Source organism: Pteropus medius, unplaced genomic scaffold, assembly GCF_902729225.1.
Source record: "Pteropus medius unplaced genomic scaffold, Ma_sr-lr_union100, whole genome shotgun sequence".
In the NCBI taxonomy this organism is placed as follows: Eukaryota; Metazoa; Chordata; class Mammalia; order Chiroptera; family Pteropodidae; genus Pteropus; species Pteropus medius.
The window spans coordinates 13808974-13824840 of NW_024349804.1; the positions used below are offsets into that span (position 1 = coordinate 13808974).

General features: G+C 57.0%; 1 protein-coding gene across 1 annotated transcript in view; it reads right to left on the bottom strand.

The window, feature by feature from the left end:
- The window catches only part of HTT (huntingtin), a 115764-nt gene that overhangs the window by 7760 nt on the left and 92137 nt on the right, over nt 1-15867 (bottom strand). Inside the window, exons 50-60 of the mRNA XM_039838245.1 lie at nt 14891-14986; nt 12493-12680; nt 10667-10793; nt 8540-8640; nt 7474-7628; nt 6916-7055; nt 5830-5912; nt 4676-4806; nt 4428-4557; nt 2565-2720; nt 8-198 (exon numbers count right to left, since the gene is read on the bottom strand). Of these exons, the coding sequence (XP_039694179.1) occupies nt 8-198; nt 2565-2720; nt 4428-4557; nt 4676-4806; nt 5830-5912; nt 6916-7055; nt 7474-7628; nt 8540-8640; nt 10667-10793; nt 12493-12680; nt 14891-14986 (1498 nt within the window). The remainder of the gene's footprint in view (nt 1-7; nt 199-2564; nt 2721-4427; nt 4558-4675; nt 4807-5829; nt 5913-6915; nt 7056-7473; nt 7629-8539; nt 8641-10666; nt 10794-12492; nt 12681-14890; nt 14987-15867) is intronic.

Below are 15867 nucleotides of genomic sequence, written 5' to 3' on the forward strand. Positions count from 1 at the left end.
CACTCACTGGGCGATGCCTTTGAGGTTGGACAGGAGATAGTCGCTGACGGCTGGGATGAGCTGCTTTGCAGTGTCATCCAGGAGGTCACACTCCAGCACGTAGAGGATGCCGTGCAGGGCCCCGATCTTGCTGGGCAGGTGGCTGCTCCTGAGCGTGCTCTCCAGAAGCCGGCTGACTGGTTCGGCCACGGCCTTGTCCTGGGGCACAGGCACAAAAGCAGGGCTGCCCCAGGATGAAGCGGGAGAGGCCCGGAGGCTGCGGTGGAAGACCGTGTGCGGACGGGGGGGTTCTCCCAGCAGGCCTGACTGCCGTCCTCAGGCTGCCGTCCGGGAACCTGGGTGTCGGGAGCGTCCCCAGCACCCTCGCTGATGAGAATGGCTCCCTGTGCCTCAGCCGCCCTCGCTGACACCCCTCCCCTCCTGGGGTCTGTGGTCTGGGATGTGCCGGGTGGAGGGGCCTGCGGACCAGCCCCAAATGAAAGCTCCGGCTCTGAGTCTCTAAGGGGCCTCCCTGGCGGGTGGCACGCCACGTGTGTTGTCACGAGTTGCTGAGGAAACCGAGCGTGTCCCCTGACTCTAGGGGAGGGTTCTGGAAGCTGAGCCCGGTTCCTCTGGATCTCGCCCCATGCGCTTTCCCCTGTCACTGATTTATGTTTTGTGTCTTTTCGGCGTAATATAGATCACAGGTGAGTGTAAGGGAACCCTGCGTGTCCTCCTAGAAATGACCTGGGGTGGCTCGGGGCCCGACTGGCATCTACTCAAAATGTCGTCAACTTCAGTTAGCACCCTCACATGAGTTCAGTGGACCCCACACCGAGAGGGACCTTCATGTAAAGCACAGTGCAGAGGTGGTGACAGCAGCAGCGTCTCATACCATCCACCCGGGGAAGGAACTACTGCCAGCCAAGCCTGCATCTCGTCAAAAAGCCGTCTGACTATGGCCCTCACGGGAATGCTGTGCCCCTGCAGACACAGCTGAGAGTGACACTCCTTGCGTAGGATGTCCCTGTCCTCCTCCCGTCCCACACCCACAGACTGCGGGACCCCTCCCTACGGCCTGCCACGCCCGTGCCTCCAGACCCCACAAGCCCCCCAACCCCGGCTCTGAGAACGCCGCAGGGCCACAGCGAGGGAGGCAGACCTCACGGCACCGGGCCAGTGTCTCGAGGGGAAGAGGCGGAGCTGCAGGCCAAGCCAGGCACCCGGCCTGCGGGGAGAGGACCGCGGAGTCCCAAGGGCATCATCTCGCCTCAGGATCCTCTTAAAGAATTATGCTTATTTGATTACAGACAGCACAACATTTGCCTGGAGGATCTGGGCTTGAGCACAAAAACACAATTACAATGAAAATGAGTCTAGCAGCTGAAACTCTCCATCAAGACAAAAGGACCTGCCAAGTCTAGCTGCTTTTACGTGGTGTCAACACCCAGAGGACTCAGGCTTTGAAGAGAGGGACAGCCGATGAACTCATTGTTTCTGTTCCCTGGATGGTGGCACCATGGCTGAAGGCCACTTGGGATGATACCTGCTCTGGCGGCCTGGATCAAAGGGACAAATTCTATGGGGAGCCCAGTCAGGAAGGGAGAGCTGGGGCTCAGGCACAGACATGGGCTCAGACTGCCTGGGCATCCCGGGGCGCAGGCAAAGGACAATAGCCTCCCTCAGGCAGACTGAGAGAGGGCCGTGTGGGGTGCAGGAGAAAGGGCTCCACAAATGTTACCGGCCGCTGCAGGGGCACGTGGTCAGTCACTGTCAGGACAGACAGGACCACGTTCAAAACATGGGGGGGATGGGCCAGGGCAGGTACTGCCGCGCCACGCAGCAGCCACCCACGTTTGAGTGAATGGCTCCCTCTTGCCATTGTGAAGATGGGCACCAGGAGGTGTCTGAGTAAGAAACCTAGTGACTGGCCAATGCCACATGGCAAAGAGCACATGAACGCCAGTCCTGGACAGAGGCGTCAAGGCCCAGCCCCGAGCGGCGGGGCCAGTCCTCCTCAGGACGCCCCACACAGGCGGGGCCCACGGTGCGCATGTCTGTGCGTCTCCGTGAGGCCTGCTCAGCGGACACTGTGTGGTGACATCCGTGCAGAAGACCAGGGTGGCGCTCGCAGAGTTCTGACCCAGTAGGCAGTGAGAACTTAAAAGAAGGCCCCTGCCCTTGTGGTGAAAAACACTAAGACATCCCCACGTAGGGGGCAGAAATGCAGGGCTGTTGTGACAAAGTGGTCCCTAGCAAGGAGGCCCTGCTGACAGGAAGCACATCAAAGGGGGTGAGGGGTGCCATGGCACCTGGGGAGGAGTGGGACCCATGTCCACCGCACACCAAGCTCTCCTGGGGCATGAGCCACCATGATGGCTGCACGAGTGAGGGGCATAGGGGTCCACTCCAAGGTGGGCCCACCACAGCACACTTCCCGGGCCCCGTGGGAACACACCAATACTGACTGAATTCTCCGGCGTTTCATGCTTGCTGTGGAGCTTTGGGACGAGCCTTCCAAGGCTGAGGCTGCACCCCCGACACCCAATCATCACAGGACGGCCTCTGCACCACCCCTCACTTACCATTCCAAGGACGGCGGCCGCCTTGCAGGTGGCAGGCACCAGGTACTGAAGGAGAATCTCGTCCTCTGGAGGGTGCACCCTCCGCAGCTCGGTCAGGGTCACGTACATCATCTCAAACTGGTTGCGTTCGGTGAACAAGTCTGAGACCACGAGAAGCTGGAGACACAGAACGTTCGGACAGAGGGGGGCGAATTTTGCTATCAGTAATTCCTCTATTAAGTATTAAGTAAGCAACACAGTTCGAAACGCACATTCGCACAGCCAAGGGACAATAAAGTAAGGGAATTCGCACAAGGCCTGACAGGGAAAAGAAACGGGGAAACGCCTGGAGACCTAAAATACAGTGCGAACGCGAAGACAAGCTGGTCAGCGGCAGATGCCTGCAGACGCCTCTGCGCACACGCGCGGACCGGGGCACGCAGGGACCTGTCACGACCCATGCGGGAACATGCACCGCAGCAGTCACCATGGACAAGCCCCATGTCTGGTCTGTTTCAAAACCCCAGGTCCTTCCCACAGTGTAGGGGGTCAGGCTCTCTAAAGCCCCAGGATAGAAAAATATATTTAAAAAATATATGCTTGGCCAGGGACTCGTTTTGTCTCCCCAAAACGGTCAGCTCTCTAACGTTCGGTTCTTCCCGACTGATCTGGAAATGAGTGTCAGTGTCCTCTGGGAGCATGCGGGAAGGGGCGTCGGTCCTTGTCAGAGGCCACTGGCAAGTCCCAGTGATGGGGACAACGGGAGTCAGCAAACCGTCTAAATCAGCAGTTCTCACACACAGGACACCTGGGCGCTCGCAAGGCCAAAATGATTTCCGTGGCGACAGTAAGGCCTGGTCTGCCCCTTGCCTCCCATTCTCTCCCAATCACATGGCGCCGTGTCCTAGGAGTTAGCTGACACTAACGGACTGAATGCGGAGCAGATATGGGGGCCCAGACGTTCTCTAACAAACCGGACACTAAAGAGATTTGCAAAAGTGTCAAACAAGGCTCCTCTAATTCAAAACATTACTTTAAAATAAAAATGATCATTACTGTTACTTTAAAATGAATTAATAAGTAACTTCTTTTTTACATTTAAAATTGATGATGCTTAGTTTGATATTTGAAAATATCAAGTTATAAACTTTTATTACAAATTGAAAATAAGATTCCTAAAAACCTCTACTTGACCAGATACAAAACGATTAAAAAACCTTTAAAGGTATATTGAGGAAAACCAGGCTAAAAACAAACAAAAAAACAAAAACACCTGGCATTACTAAAAAGGGACGCCTGTAGGTAAAAACAAGAAGCCCCACACACACTGGCAGTGCCAATGGTTCTGGTCGTCTGGTCAGCAGGCAGCAGAGCGTGGGCACTGAAAGGCCTCCAATCCGACCTTTTGCTCGTTCTATCCTGCTGGATGATCACCCGGATGATGGCAGAGGCGCTCAGCGAGCATTCAGGAAGCAACTCTTATTAAAACTTCTCGGATTTAATTTACGGTACTGTAAATACTGACAGATGTTAATGACCCACAGGAACATGCTTTGGTCCCCACTAATTTAAAGAATGGAAACAAATCCTGAGACCAACAGCATGAGAACGACGGCTGCGAGTTGTGCTTCTCAAAGGGGGTCGGTCCGTGGGCCTGTCTCTCAGGTCCTCAAGGACGTCCACAGGGACAGGGAGGTGACAGCAGCAGGACATTTCTGCCACTTTCACTGGCTCAAGAAATACATTCTGTCATCCTGTGTCACTGAGAGTCCTTTCACAGGTCCCAGAGACGATGAACTCTGTGTTCACGCGCATGTGCATGTATTGTGCGCGCACTTGTCTGAGCGCTGTGCACACACGAGGAGACAGGGAGGGCGAACTCACAGATCGAACCACTTCGCTGATCAGGATGACGGGGGTCCTCCGAGCCGAGCTTGACGGCAGGATCCAGCGACTGTACAACTCAAGCAGGAACTGCGAACAGGAGTGGATGTCAACGCCGGCCCGGTGCTTCCTGCGGGGAGGCGGGACGGGGGCCCCGGACACAGCGTGAGCAGCGCCCGCAGGACGTGTCCCAACAAGTCAGACGACTAACGAGCTCAAACTGCTCTAAACCAAAGGCAGGTGGAGACCTGGAGTTGACGGGTGACGTGGGTGGTGACACGGGTGTGGGGACGTCGGTCTCCTCTTCCTCCTCCTCGTCCCACTCCTCCTCTCTCAGGGGTGTGATGTTGTTCCCCAGCCACACCGAGTGGATAGACACCTTCAACAGACAAGGACACTTGGGTCACCACCGCTCAGGGGCCAGACGACAGGTTCCGAGGCCCAGGGTGCTGAGCTACAGGTGCGGTGGGGTCCTCTGCACTGAGCCGACCCCGGTCACCCGGCAGGGCCCGTTCAGTCCAAACGGGTCCCGGGCAGAGGGGCCCACGGACTGGTGGAGGGGGCTTTCGGACAGCTCGGCTACAGGACTAAAGACCTAGAACGAGGGCAGCTGAGGACAGGGAAGGACAGAGCCTCTGGGGAAGGACACTTCAGCCCCTCAGGGACATCTGGTTGAAGTCTCAGCGAAAAATGGAGCCCAGAACTCGGGATTTCTTTCCAAAACAGGTCCTGCCTCACTAGTTGTCATTTGTGGCAAACCCCATTTTTCTGAATTACTTGCTAAAAAAAGCACCCCAGCAAATGCGGGGGGGGGGTGTGCTTTCCTGCAGCGAGCAGGGTGGGAGGGGTCTGGGAAGCATGGTGGTACAGACACGGGCGGAAGCTCTCCCCCTGCCTCCCACCAGCTCAGGCAGAGCACCTGCGTCCCCAAGGGCCTGCTCACAAGAGCTCCTCCAGCACTCAGCACAGCGCTGCAGTGCCCCCCGAAAGAACAAGTACCCATGGGCTGTGCTTCCCCAAAAAGCTGTTTGCCATCGCCGGTGACACTAGGCCCGAGGCCTACTCAGCACGAACGGTGGTTTCTCTCTCCTAGCCCATCCCTCACAGAGGCGCCGGCATGACGAGCGAGCAGGCTGTCGCGGGCCTGCCCAGACTCAAGGGAGGCTAGGAGTCCCAGAAGGCCAGCTTCAGGCCAAGGAAGGGCCCCTGCCCCCCTCACTTCCTGCCCAACACCCTCTCCTAAAGCCCGCAGCAGCTGAGGGCAGAGGGACTGCAGCCGACAGGTGTCCCGGGCAGGGCAGGCATCACCCCATGGCATGCCAGTCTCGGAAGTGAGTTGTGGCCCAGACACTAGAGGAAGGGCGCAGCTGGGCAAGTGCCCTGGCGAGGCGGCGTGACTGACCTGGCCGAGCTTGTAGCTCATGTCGCCCAGCTCCCGCTCAGGGTTGATCTGCAGCAGAAGCTTGTCATGATCGATGAGGGCACCTGCGAGTGACAGCACTGTCAGCCCCGCCCACACAGCCTGCTCACAGGTGCCACCCCGATGCTCCAGGTGGCACAGCACCACTCTGTCCCTTTACACCCCGTTAGGATGATAGGACCATCACCCAGCCTCTGACTCTGATGAGAACTGGTTGGGGACTGGGCTGCAAAAGCTGAAGGGTCAGTAGCCGTGGAAGAGGTGACGATCCTGCGGGCAAGGCTCCAGAGGACAACTGCGGTGGACAGTACCTCTTGGGGCCCGGCCCTGGAGCCAGGACTGTCCAGCTGCATCCACCAGGAGCAGGGTGCCTCCCCCACAAACCCATCTTCCATACCCTCCATGCCCTAGGCCAAATGACCCCCTCACTGCCTTCCACTGGGCGTCACCGGCTGCAGTGGGATGGCCCCTAGCTAACCTTTGCCACTCGTAGCGGCGGCCTCTTCCGAGCGGCTTCCCTGGCCCCCAGGGAATCTGCGCTCCTCAGGGCTGCTGGAGCGTTTGTACCTCTCCTGGTACCTGCTCTGCTCCTTCTGTGACTGGGATGCCTCTTCTCATTTCTCCTACGTGCCATCAGCTCGAGGGACCCATGGCCATGCAAGCGCACAGACTCAGCTTAACTCGATGTCCCAGTGAACGCCTAGGGGCGCACACACACCGCATTCCCACACCAAACCTTTTCCAGGTAACGCTTTCAAGATGCCTAATGCTGGATCTAACAATTCCTAAAAAATCCCTAGGGAATCACAAAAACTGTGGGCTAGAATACTGTTTGTCCAACAAGAATACGTGTGTTAAAGTCCCGCTGATTTCCAGGCTTTGTTTCCTCAAGACCGTTAACACCTCTCATCCTGGGTGAGACCCCGACTTAAATGAATTAGGCTGCACCGTAAGTAAACAGCCTCCAAACGATATCACGATTTGGTCTCTCTCTGTCCAACCGGTGTTGCAGGTATGCTGGCGACATGCTCGTTCGGCCAAGTACGAAGAGCCCCTTCCCTCAGGTACCTGTAGTAGCTGGAGACAGAGAGGGGACGGGGTCCCACGCTTGGTATAAATGATGGGTGGCGATGTTCTCTCTCTTGGAAACCATTGCTTGAATTTCCTGCTCTACGATTCCTCTGATCATGCTCAACTTTCTCCCGAACCTAAAATTCAGAACAGAGCTTAGCTATTTGGTTCCTCCAAAACCTAAAAGTCAGAGACACCAGGACCTCCCCAAATCCCAGTTTTGCCTAAAGGGGATGGGTCACCTACGGTACCAAACGACACCCCCTTTGTAGGCGATTCCTGCCCTGTGCCCCGTGCAGACGTCCCACTAGCTTAATTCTTGCTGTTAGTCAGCTGACCCCGGCATCTTTTTGTCTCATTTTCATTGTCACTTGCCATCAAATCGCTTTTGGAGTTGTACCTCCTGCAGCAAGGCAACACTCAGTGTTTTATTTTTAATTTCAGCAACAAAAGAAAGGGCTTGGGTGAAGCAGCTGGTCACCCTGGGTGTGGGGAGGAGCACCTCGCGGGTCACACACGGCTGCGCCCTGGAGACGCACAGCAGTTCAGGCACACCTGGTGTCAAGCGCCTTCAGAGGCTTGCTTCGGGGCTGCTGCTCCAAGCAGCTCACAGCTGGGTTGCCGGCCACGGGCACGGTCATCGCACTCAGCACCAGCGAGGTGATGGCCTGCACGGCCAGGACATTGATCTGGGTCCTCTCCGTGTCTTCCTGGAAGGAAAGCCCACACATCAGCGAGTCACGAGCAGCCAGACACCAACACCACCTGTGCCCCCAGCGGCACACAGGCCCCGAAGTCCGAGGCTCTTGGACCACAAGGCCTCACAGGAAGGAGCCCCGAGCGCCAGAGATGGACAAGCCTTCCCAGCCAAGGCTGTTCTGTCTGCCTCAGCTCACCACAGCCTGTACACGCTGGTCACCCGAAACAAACCTGATGGGCCAATGTCTCCTTTTCAAAGCAAGGTCTCCCACAGACACGGAAGTCCAAACAGGAATTACTTAAGAAATTACCCTTACGTTTCCCGCTAATCTTAGGAACTTTGACTGTGACAACCTGTTTGTGTCTACACGTGAACTTAAAGACAACACTGAAGGTTCTGACATCCATCTACACTTTGAACTGCCTCCTCCACCCGAATTAAGGACTTAACACCCAAGACTTTTCACATCTCAGGCTTTGCTTCACCAGAACGTGGCCTTTACTAGTGTTGTGTAACACAGAGAACGCTAACAGTCCCAGAAGCCAGGTGACAGCTCTGCAAAGCAGTCCGGAGTGCACACAGGTCCACCTGCCCGGCCCTTACAGAGAGCTGTTTGCTCTGATTCGGCCTACACGCCGCACCTGAATGTTGAAAAACAGAACTCTGAAAGATTTTCAAGGAAGGGTGTTATCTTCCTGACCCTTAACCTGCAATGCACCGTGGTAAATGCCCTCCAGCCTGGGGGCGGTGTGTCCCTGCTCTGGAACCTCAGTCTAGACGTGGTCTGGCTACTCCTGTGCAAACAAGGCGACACAGAAAGCAATGAGCTTGCTGCCCTCCTCTGCCCACCACTGACACTTCACAAGCTGCCTTACTGCCCGAGAGCCAGCCAGCAACGCACGGGCCTACACACAGCCTTACTTCCGGTGGGCTCTCCTCCTGCTCCATCACGAGGGGCTGCGTCACCAGGACACCAAGGAGGGTGGCCCATGTTTCCTCAAACTGGGTACGGCTGGTCCACCCTAGAATTGCAAACGTTGCGTGAGACAGAAGGACACCCAGCTCTCACCCTTTCGACGTGCTGTGACAGTGGGCCCTACGGCCCTAACTGCAGCAGGCGAGCACTGCCCACGGGGCCACGCACAGCAGCTCCCTTAACCCTGCGGTGCAGAAACACTGCTAGCGCCCGTGCGTCAGTGAGGACACGCACGCACACGTCTGAGGCCACACATGGGGCATGGGCCAAGTTCGGCCCGGGTACCATGGTGGAGAGGGTGCCCTCGCGACCCCTGATGTGTACATGCAGCAATGCTGAGTAGGGCCAGAGACGCTTCTGCCCTGGGCACCAGAGAACTCAAAAGTTGCCCACAAAGTCAGCCACTGGACCGCGCTGCTGGACGCACAGCTCTGCGCACACCGCAGACCACCAAGCGGCCATGTGCGCGGTGAAGGTGTGCTGTGCGAACTCTGCCTCAGCAAGGCTGTTAAACACGGGACAATTAAAGCAGTGGGCTCTCTGGCCCTGTCTGGAGGAAGAGATCATAGAAGAACGTCGTCTGGCCAGGGCGCGCGGGCCCTCAGGGAGGGCAGGGCGGAGGGGCCACCCCCGGCACAAGCTCTCCTTGCTAAACTGAATGCAGAAAGACTGACAGATGGATTAAGATACAGGATAGAAATACACAGATAGACTTAGACAGCTATAGACACACGGACGGACGTGACCATTCACACCAGGGAAAAGAAAGAAAGAACAGAGAAGGTGAGCAAGAGCTAAGGCACATATGAGCCAGAATTGTAGACGGTCCTGGGTCCCACAGCCCGACTGACAGTTCCAACACAGGACGGCCCAGTGAGGATGCAGACCGGGCGTGAGGCCTGGCGGCCAGGACGCTGCCTGGCAACAACCTCCAAAGGGAGGAAGAAACACTCTTGAGGCCGCCGGCCTTAGACCGCTGGCCAGATCCCACCTGAGATGGGCAGTGGACTGTCGCTCGACTTCAGGGAAAGGGGGAGCAGTACAGCGTCTGCCACGTGCACCCTCCGGGACCTGGGTAAGCACCAAGTCTGCTGAGATCCGAGCAGGAGGGTACCAGAGGGACGAGGGTGTCCACACTGGACTTGGCAGAGAAGTATTCCCTAGCACGGTGGTCCTCAACCTTTGTGGCACCAGGGACCAGTGCTCCTATGAGAATCTGATGCCTGAGGATCTGAGGTAGAGCTGGGGCGGGGATGGTGGCGCTGGGGAGCGGCTGCAGATACAGATGAAGCTTCGCTCGCCCGCCTGCTGCTCACCTCCTGTTGTGCGGCCTGGTTCCTAACAGGCCACGGACTGGTACTGGTCCATGGCCTGGGGGTTGGGGTCCCCCTGCCCTAGCAGGACACTGCCACTCAGATCTACCAATCGCAACCTCCCATCAATCTCCAGCTGTAAAATGGGGACAAAAAAGAGGTACTTCCACTCCTCTGCAGAGAAGTCCTGACCAAAAAAACTGCCAGTGCTGCCACTTACAGAGACATCCTGCATGAAGTGCCTCGGGGACTTTCTAAATATGCAGCAATTCTGTGAAACAGGCGTGACCCCCATCTCCCAGTGTCAGAACCAGGGGTCCTGCCCAACCGCTCAGAGCTCAGTGCTGCCTTATTTCAAGTCTGCTTTTTCCTCACGGCCATGCTGGCTTCACTGCCCTGATTTGCTCGTCACACACACGAGGAGGGACATCAGCGACCACACCCAGAGAAAACACCCCGAGAGGATCACTACCACCACTCGGCAGAGGGCTCAACATGAAGACCAAATGTGGCTTCACACTGTCAACTACTAGGTCCCTGCTCCACCTCAGACATGCCTGGTGTGTGAGAAGTCGGGGTTAAGCTCACACACACAAACTGGGAGTGCACTTCCCGCTGCAGTTCTGAACACACTACAAAGTGCACGACAGGCTGAGCATCGATCAGCCGCATCCCTTATGGGCCAAGAAGAGAAGGGCCCGCTGCCGCAGCCGCCGCGGCGTCACGTGGCCGACCCTGAGGGAGAAGCGCGGACTACACCTAGCGTGTTGATGCGGTAGATGAACTCCTTGAAGACTTCCTTTTCCTGGAGGAACTCCACGGGGATCTCAGGGAACACCGTGCCGAAGTCCCCTCCTGGCTTGGGTGACCATCCAAGCTTCCAGACCTGAGAGGACAGAAAAGAAACGAAGTCGCACAGTCAAGCTGGGACAGCCGCATCGCGAGGGCACCGGGAACGCCGTTCCTCTAGGCACGGCCTCCGCCCCGAGGCCCACGGCCTGCTCACCGTACCCAGAGCCGGTGCGGCGCCTTCCCAGAAATGGCCCGACCGCGTTGCCGAGCACCTCCTGGGCCAGCGGTGGGCCTCCCGGTCTGCTCTTCCCCTTGTGTCCCTTCCCTAACACTGCTGACGCTGTCAGGCTGGTGGTTGGGAGGCGGCCCGCGGCAGGGGGCCACGAGAGGCCAGCAGGCATGAGAGCACCTGCACCCACAGGCCGCGTGTCAGGCAGAGCCTCGTGTCCGTTTGTGAACTCCACGGAGTCCAGCCTCGTCCGTCAGCCACATGCTCCACAAGCACTGAGTAGAAGGCTGGACTGAGGCAGGCCCGGCGCTGCTTCTGTAGCAGAAGCCACCACCCTTCCAGCCAGCTGAGCTGCCACCTCCAGACCAAGTGGCAGAGGAGCCCCATGTGGGCCTCTTGGCGCGGCAGGCCAACCTCAGCCCCTCTAGCATCTCTCCCTTAACACAGAGGATGCCTCCTAAGTCCCTCCCCTTCCTCCAGGCCCTAGGCACGTCCTGGCACAGCACCCTGGAGTGCGCCCCCGTCAGGCACGTGGGCCCGCTGCCTGTGCAGGCAGGGCCTTTGCTGCAGCTCATCTACGGACAGGGTCTGTGCTGGCGTGTTCCCGAGTCCGTCCCAGACGCCACGACCTCTGACTGTGCCCTCTTGCATGTCTCCCTGCCCCTCACAGGTGCGGTCATCTCAAAACCTGCAGCGACTCTTCATACACCATGGCCGCAACCAGCCCTGCACAGTGCCACAGCCCCCCCGCCCATTTCCCGGTGGGTACCGGCATCGCAAGCACCCCAGCTGCCAGCTCTGCGATGGCTTCCAGCACAGCACACCCTGGGCTGCTCTCAGAACGAGCCCTCCACGGGGTACCTTCACCCCAAGGCACAGGCCCTTCATCCTCCAGGGTCGAAGGAACACTGCTTACTCGGTGCACAGCTCTCAAGAGTCTCCGACGCACACACACACATGTGCACGGGGGCTGAGCCCCACTGGCGGGCTCGACCTTTCTGGGAAGAAGCAGTGTCTCCCCTGGGTCCAGGCTGAACTTCAGGACCTGCACTAGGACTCCCATGCCAGCCCACAACCCCATCTTTATTTCAGCAACTTTCTGGGCGCGCAGCCCAGCCCCCGCTCACCCTGCCACCTCACACTGACCTATGATCTCAAGCAAGATGCCCATCTGAAACCGACTCCGAAGACAACTTCAGAAGGAATGAAAAGGCAGCTGGGCCAAAGCACCTGAACGACCTCCAAAGGGGATGCCGTTGGGAGGGAAACGCCCACTGGAGGGTCATCGCCGCTCCATCACCCGTGCGCGCCTGCGGCTTCAGCATTGCGTCTGCTACTGGGAGATGAACCCTCATTTCCCGACATAATGCTTCACCCCGTTTTAGAAAAGCTAGCATTTCTGCATAGCACGCCCAAGGAAACCAGAAGGGTGGCACACGGCGCCCTGCCACTGTGAGGCAGCGTCCGAGCAGTCACGACCCGGTTCCCCTGAGACTCCCAGCCCAGGCAAGGGCTGCCTGTGCCCCTCTTATTTTTGTCTCCACAAAGGAACGGCCAGACTCACCAGGGGGGGGACCCGCGTGTAGCTGTTGACGAGGGGTAAGCGGGCCAGGCTGACCACGATGTTCCTGAGCACCGCCGTGAGAAATGCGGGCGTGTTGTTGTTCCTCCTGTGCCCCAAGGACAGCACGGACGGCAGGGACTCCACCATTTCCGCCACCATCCCACAGGCCGCTGTAACATACTCGGGACCTAAACAGACACCGCAGTGAAGAGAGGGCCGCAGCGTCAGAACACACCCCACACCGCGGCCCTCCTCCCGCCCCTCCTCCCGCACAATGCAGGAGGCGCAGCGCGCGCGACCCGTAGCTTCAGCCGGAAGGGCGATGCCCGGCCTCTGGCTGGTCACTGAAGTTCCAATTTTACTTCCTCCTCGTCTGTCTAACCATGTGTGCAGTCCCTTCACGTCGGCCAGGACTGTTGCTGCCATCTTGGCCTGGTCCCCTGCCCCACCTTGCCCACCTTAGCGGCTGTGGCTGACTAATGATAGCTAGGAGTGACCGTGCAGCCCGTCCCTGCGTGCTGGCTCTGGTTCTCCCAGGACTTGGTGTCTGTCCTGCAGCTGGCACATGCAGAGCCGTGCTGTAATCCCCGGTTCCGTTTCCCGAGACCGGTGCCCAGAACTCCCGGGGCGGGAGGAAACCCTGCCCAGAGAGAAGATGCCGGCACCCCGAGCAGGGTCTGCTTCTGATTCACTTTGCGCCTGGCATCAAGTATGCGCCCCCAAATCACCCGTGGAGTTGATAAATATTCAGGGCCGTGGATGGATGTTACCCACGGTCCATGAGATTCGGCAGGCCACTTCCTCATCTAGAGAAGGGACTCTTACCAGGCCTGGGGAGTCAACCCCAAGCCAAGAGAAATGAGGCCGACCTTAGTGAGGTCCTGGACAGTCATTAAGAAGTCTATCACCCTGTGGGGGTGATTAGCAAGGCTCCTTCTGGCCAGGAGGACACAAACTGGCCTCAGCAGGGTGTGGAGGGCGAGCACAGTGACTTGAACCCAAACCACATGCGCTCCAGCCGGTGGCCCGCCTGCTCTGGCTCAAACCCTGGACACGCCAGAGCCACCTGCAGAGCAGTGGGAATTCAGGTGACACCCGAAACTGCGGGAGCGTCTGCCAAGCACCCGCCACGAGCTGGCCCTGGTTCTGGGCGCTCCGCAGTGAAGCTACTCCCCCGTGCCGGCTCTGCAAGGCTGGCACTTCTCGCATCCGCCCTGTAGGAGTGCGGGTGCAACACCTTGTCGAGGCCCCTCGGTCCGAGGGTGAGTCTGCACACCCCTCAGGTGTCAACGAGAAACCATGAAATCACAGAGGGGCTGACAGCAGCACAGTTTCGCGATAAGCACTGAGAGGCGAGCTCGGCGTGCGACGAAATGTCACTGCCTCTGGGTGGCTGTGCAACCACAGAAGCCTGAGCACGTGACAGGGAGGAAACTACTACGCTTACTGCTAACGACAGGAAAACGCCTTCAGCACCTGCAGCTGCACAGAAGCTGGCACACAACAACAACAACAACAACAACAACAACAAAAAACAAAACAGGAAGCATTCACATACTTGTGATGAAAAGGCGTGTTTCTTAAGCTGGCGGTGCCCGGACAGGACTGCAGCATGCCAAGCAAGAGCCGCCCAAGGACACACAGCGCAGAGCCGCCCGGTGTGGCATCTGCCCCCATTCCTGCCAGACTCTCCAGGCAAGAGCTGGGATGGCCCCAGAACCCGGGGACCCTGGTGGCAAGGAGTCACCAGCCAAGCCTTCCTCGCACCCTCCTTCGCTACCATCTTCAGAGAACGACACCTGAACTGGGAGAAAGCACGTGCAAAGTCGAGGTGCCTGCTCGCCTCTAGAACTGGTCTAAAAGAACGGCATGTGGACTTTTTGTTTTCCTAGGAAAAGCAGGAATTTCACTTAAAAATCCACCAAAATAGATGGCTGACATGGACACTCAGGTTGCCTAGCACTCACAGGCTGTTCCCTCCAGCTTCAAGTCCCTTAGATTTCGGTCTGTTCATTTGTTACTCAACGAACGTTTGTCGATTGCTCACAGTAGTGAAAACAGAAGGAAGACACACTTCCTGCCCCCAAAGGGCCAGAGTCTGAGGTGACGGACGGGCGAAGTTGCCAGGCAAGAAAAGAGGAGGGCCTCCTTAGGCGCGTGACACCCCAATTGAGTGTGGGGGCCAGCGGAAGTGAGCCAGATGCAGGGGGCAGAGGCGCAGGTGGAGGAAAGAGCAGTGCATGGCAATGTCCCCAAATCGCCCTTCGATTTGGGGATGAGCAACAGGACACAGCGAAGTCGGCTTTCGAGAGCCTGTGTTCACCACTTTAAATGTCTCTTCCATGAGTGCCATTCAAGCCCTGAAGAAACAGGTGAGAGAACGGGTCTTGAGACTTACTCTGCGTGGGCGAGTCCACCCCGTCCTCTCTGGCAGCCTTCGGGGTGTCTGTCCGTCTTTCTGGACTGAGCAGCTGGTCCCCAGGCTGCACCACAACTAAAATCAGAACAGAACAGACAAATTCCAAACACGTTCACTGTTCCTTTTTATTCACATTTATACAGCCTCGTAACGTTTTGAAGTGGCAGACCGTGTCAAACGAGGTCCAGACAGCCCAGAGTCAATTTTCAACAGCAGACTTAGGCATCGCCGTCTGAGTTGACCTGAAATGCACGGGGAGCTGGGCTCCGCCATTCAGACTGCCAGGTACTCCCATGTCCCCTGGTGCCACCTCCAACCCTGGCGGTTTTACCAGGCGGCTCATGGTTCATTGCTGCTAAAAGCACCCCGCAACCCCAAGCCTGGCTTTGAAAAATGACTCCCTGGATCCTCGTTTCCAAGCTGACTGCAATGCACGGACAAAAGCAATTTAAACAACAAAACTTCAAAACACCCTCAACATATAAACTACAATGTCTAATTTAAAGAAGATTTTGGCTAATAACCCTTGTTGAGGACACTGTCCCTTAAAAACGAATAACTCACTTTTACTGTACAATGTGTTAGTATTGCAATACAGTATAGAAACAAGCATTTTGACTACAACCGAAAACAAGTACTCTTTTAAATGTAATCTCATTAATCTTATAATCATTTAGGAATAAAAGCATGAAAACAGTCGACTAGGACTTAAAATCAAAGAGTCATAAAACTAAAAGTATCTTTTTTATGAAAGCTGGGACTCTAAACAAAACGACCACGAAAGCAAATTCAAGTTAAATCCTAGTGTAGACGCCAAGGTCCTGTGGTGAAGGCAACATCCACATTTTTATCCACCTTCTCACTCTCAAGTCCTAGCTGAGCACTTGGCAAACAGTGGCACAAAAGAAAGGGCTCTGACTAGATTTGTGGAGCTGATCACTGGTTCAAGTGACAAA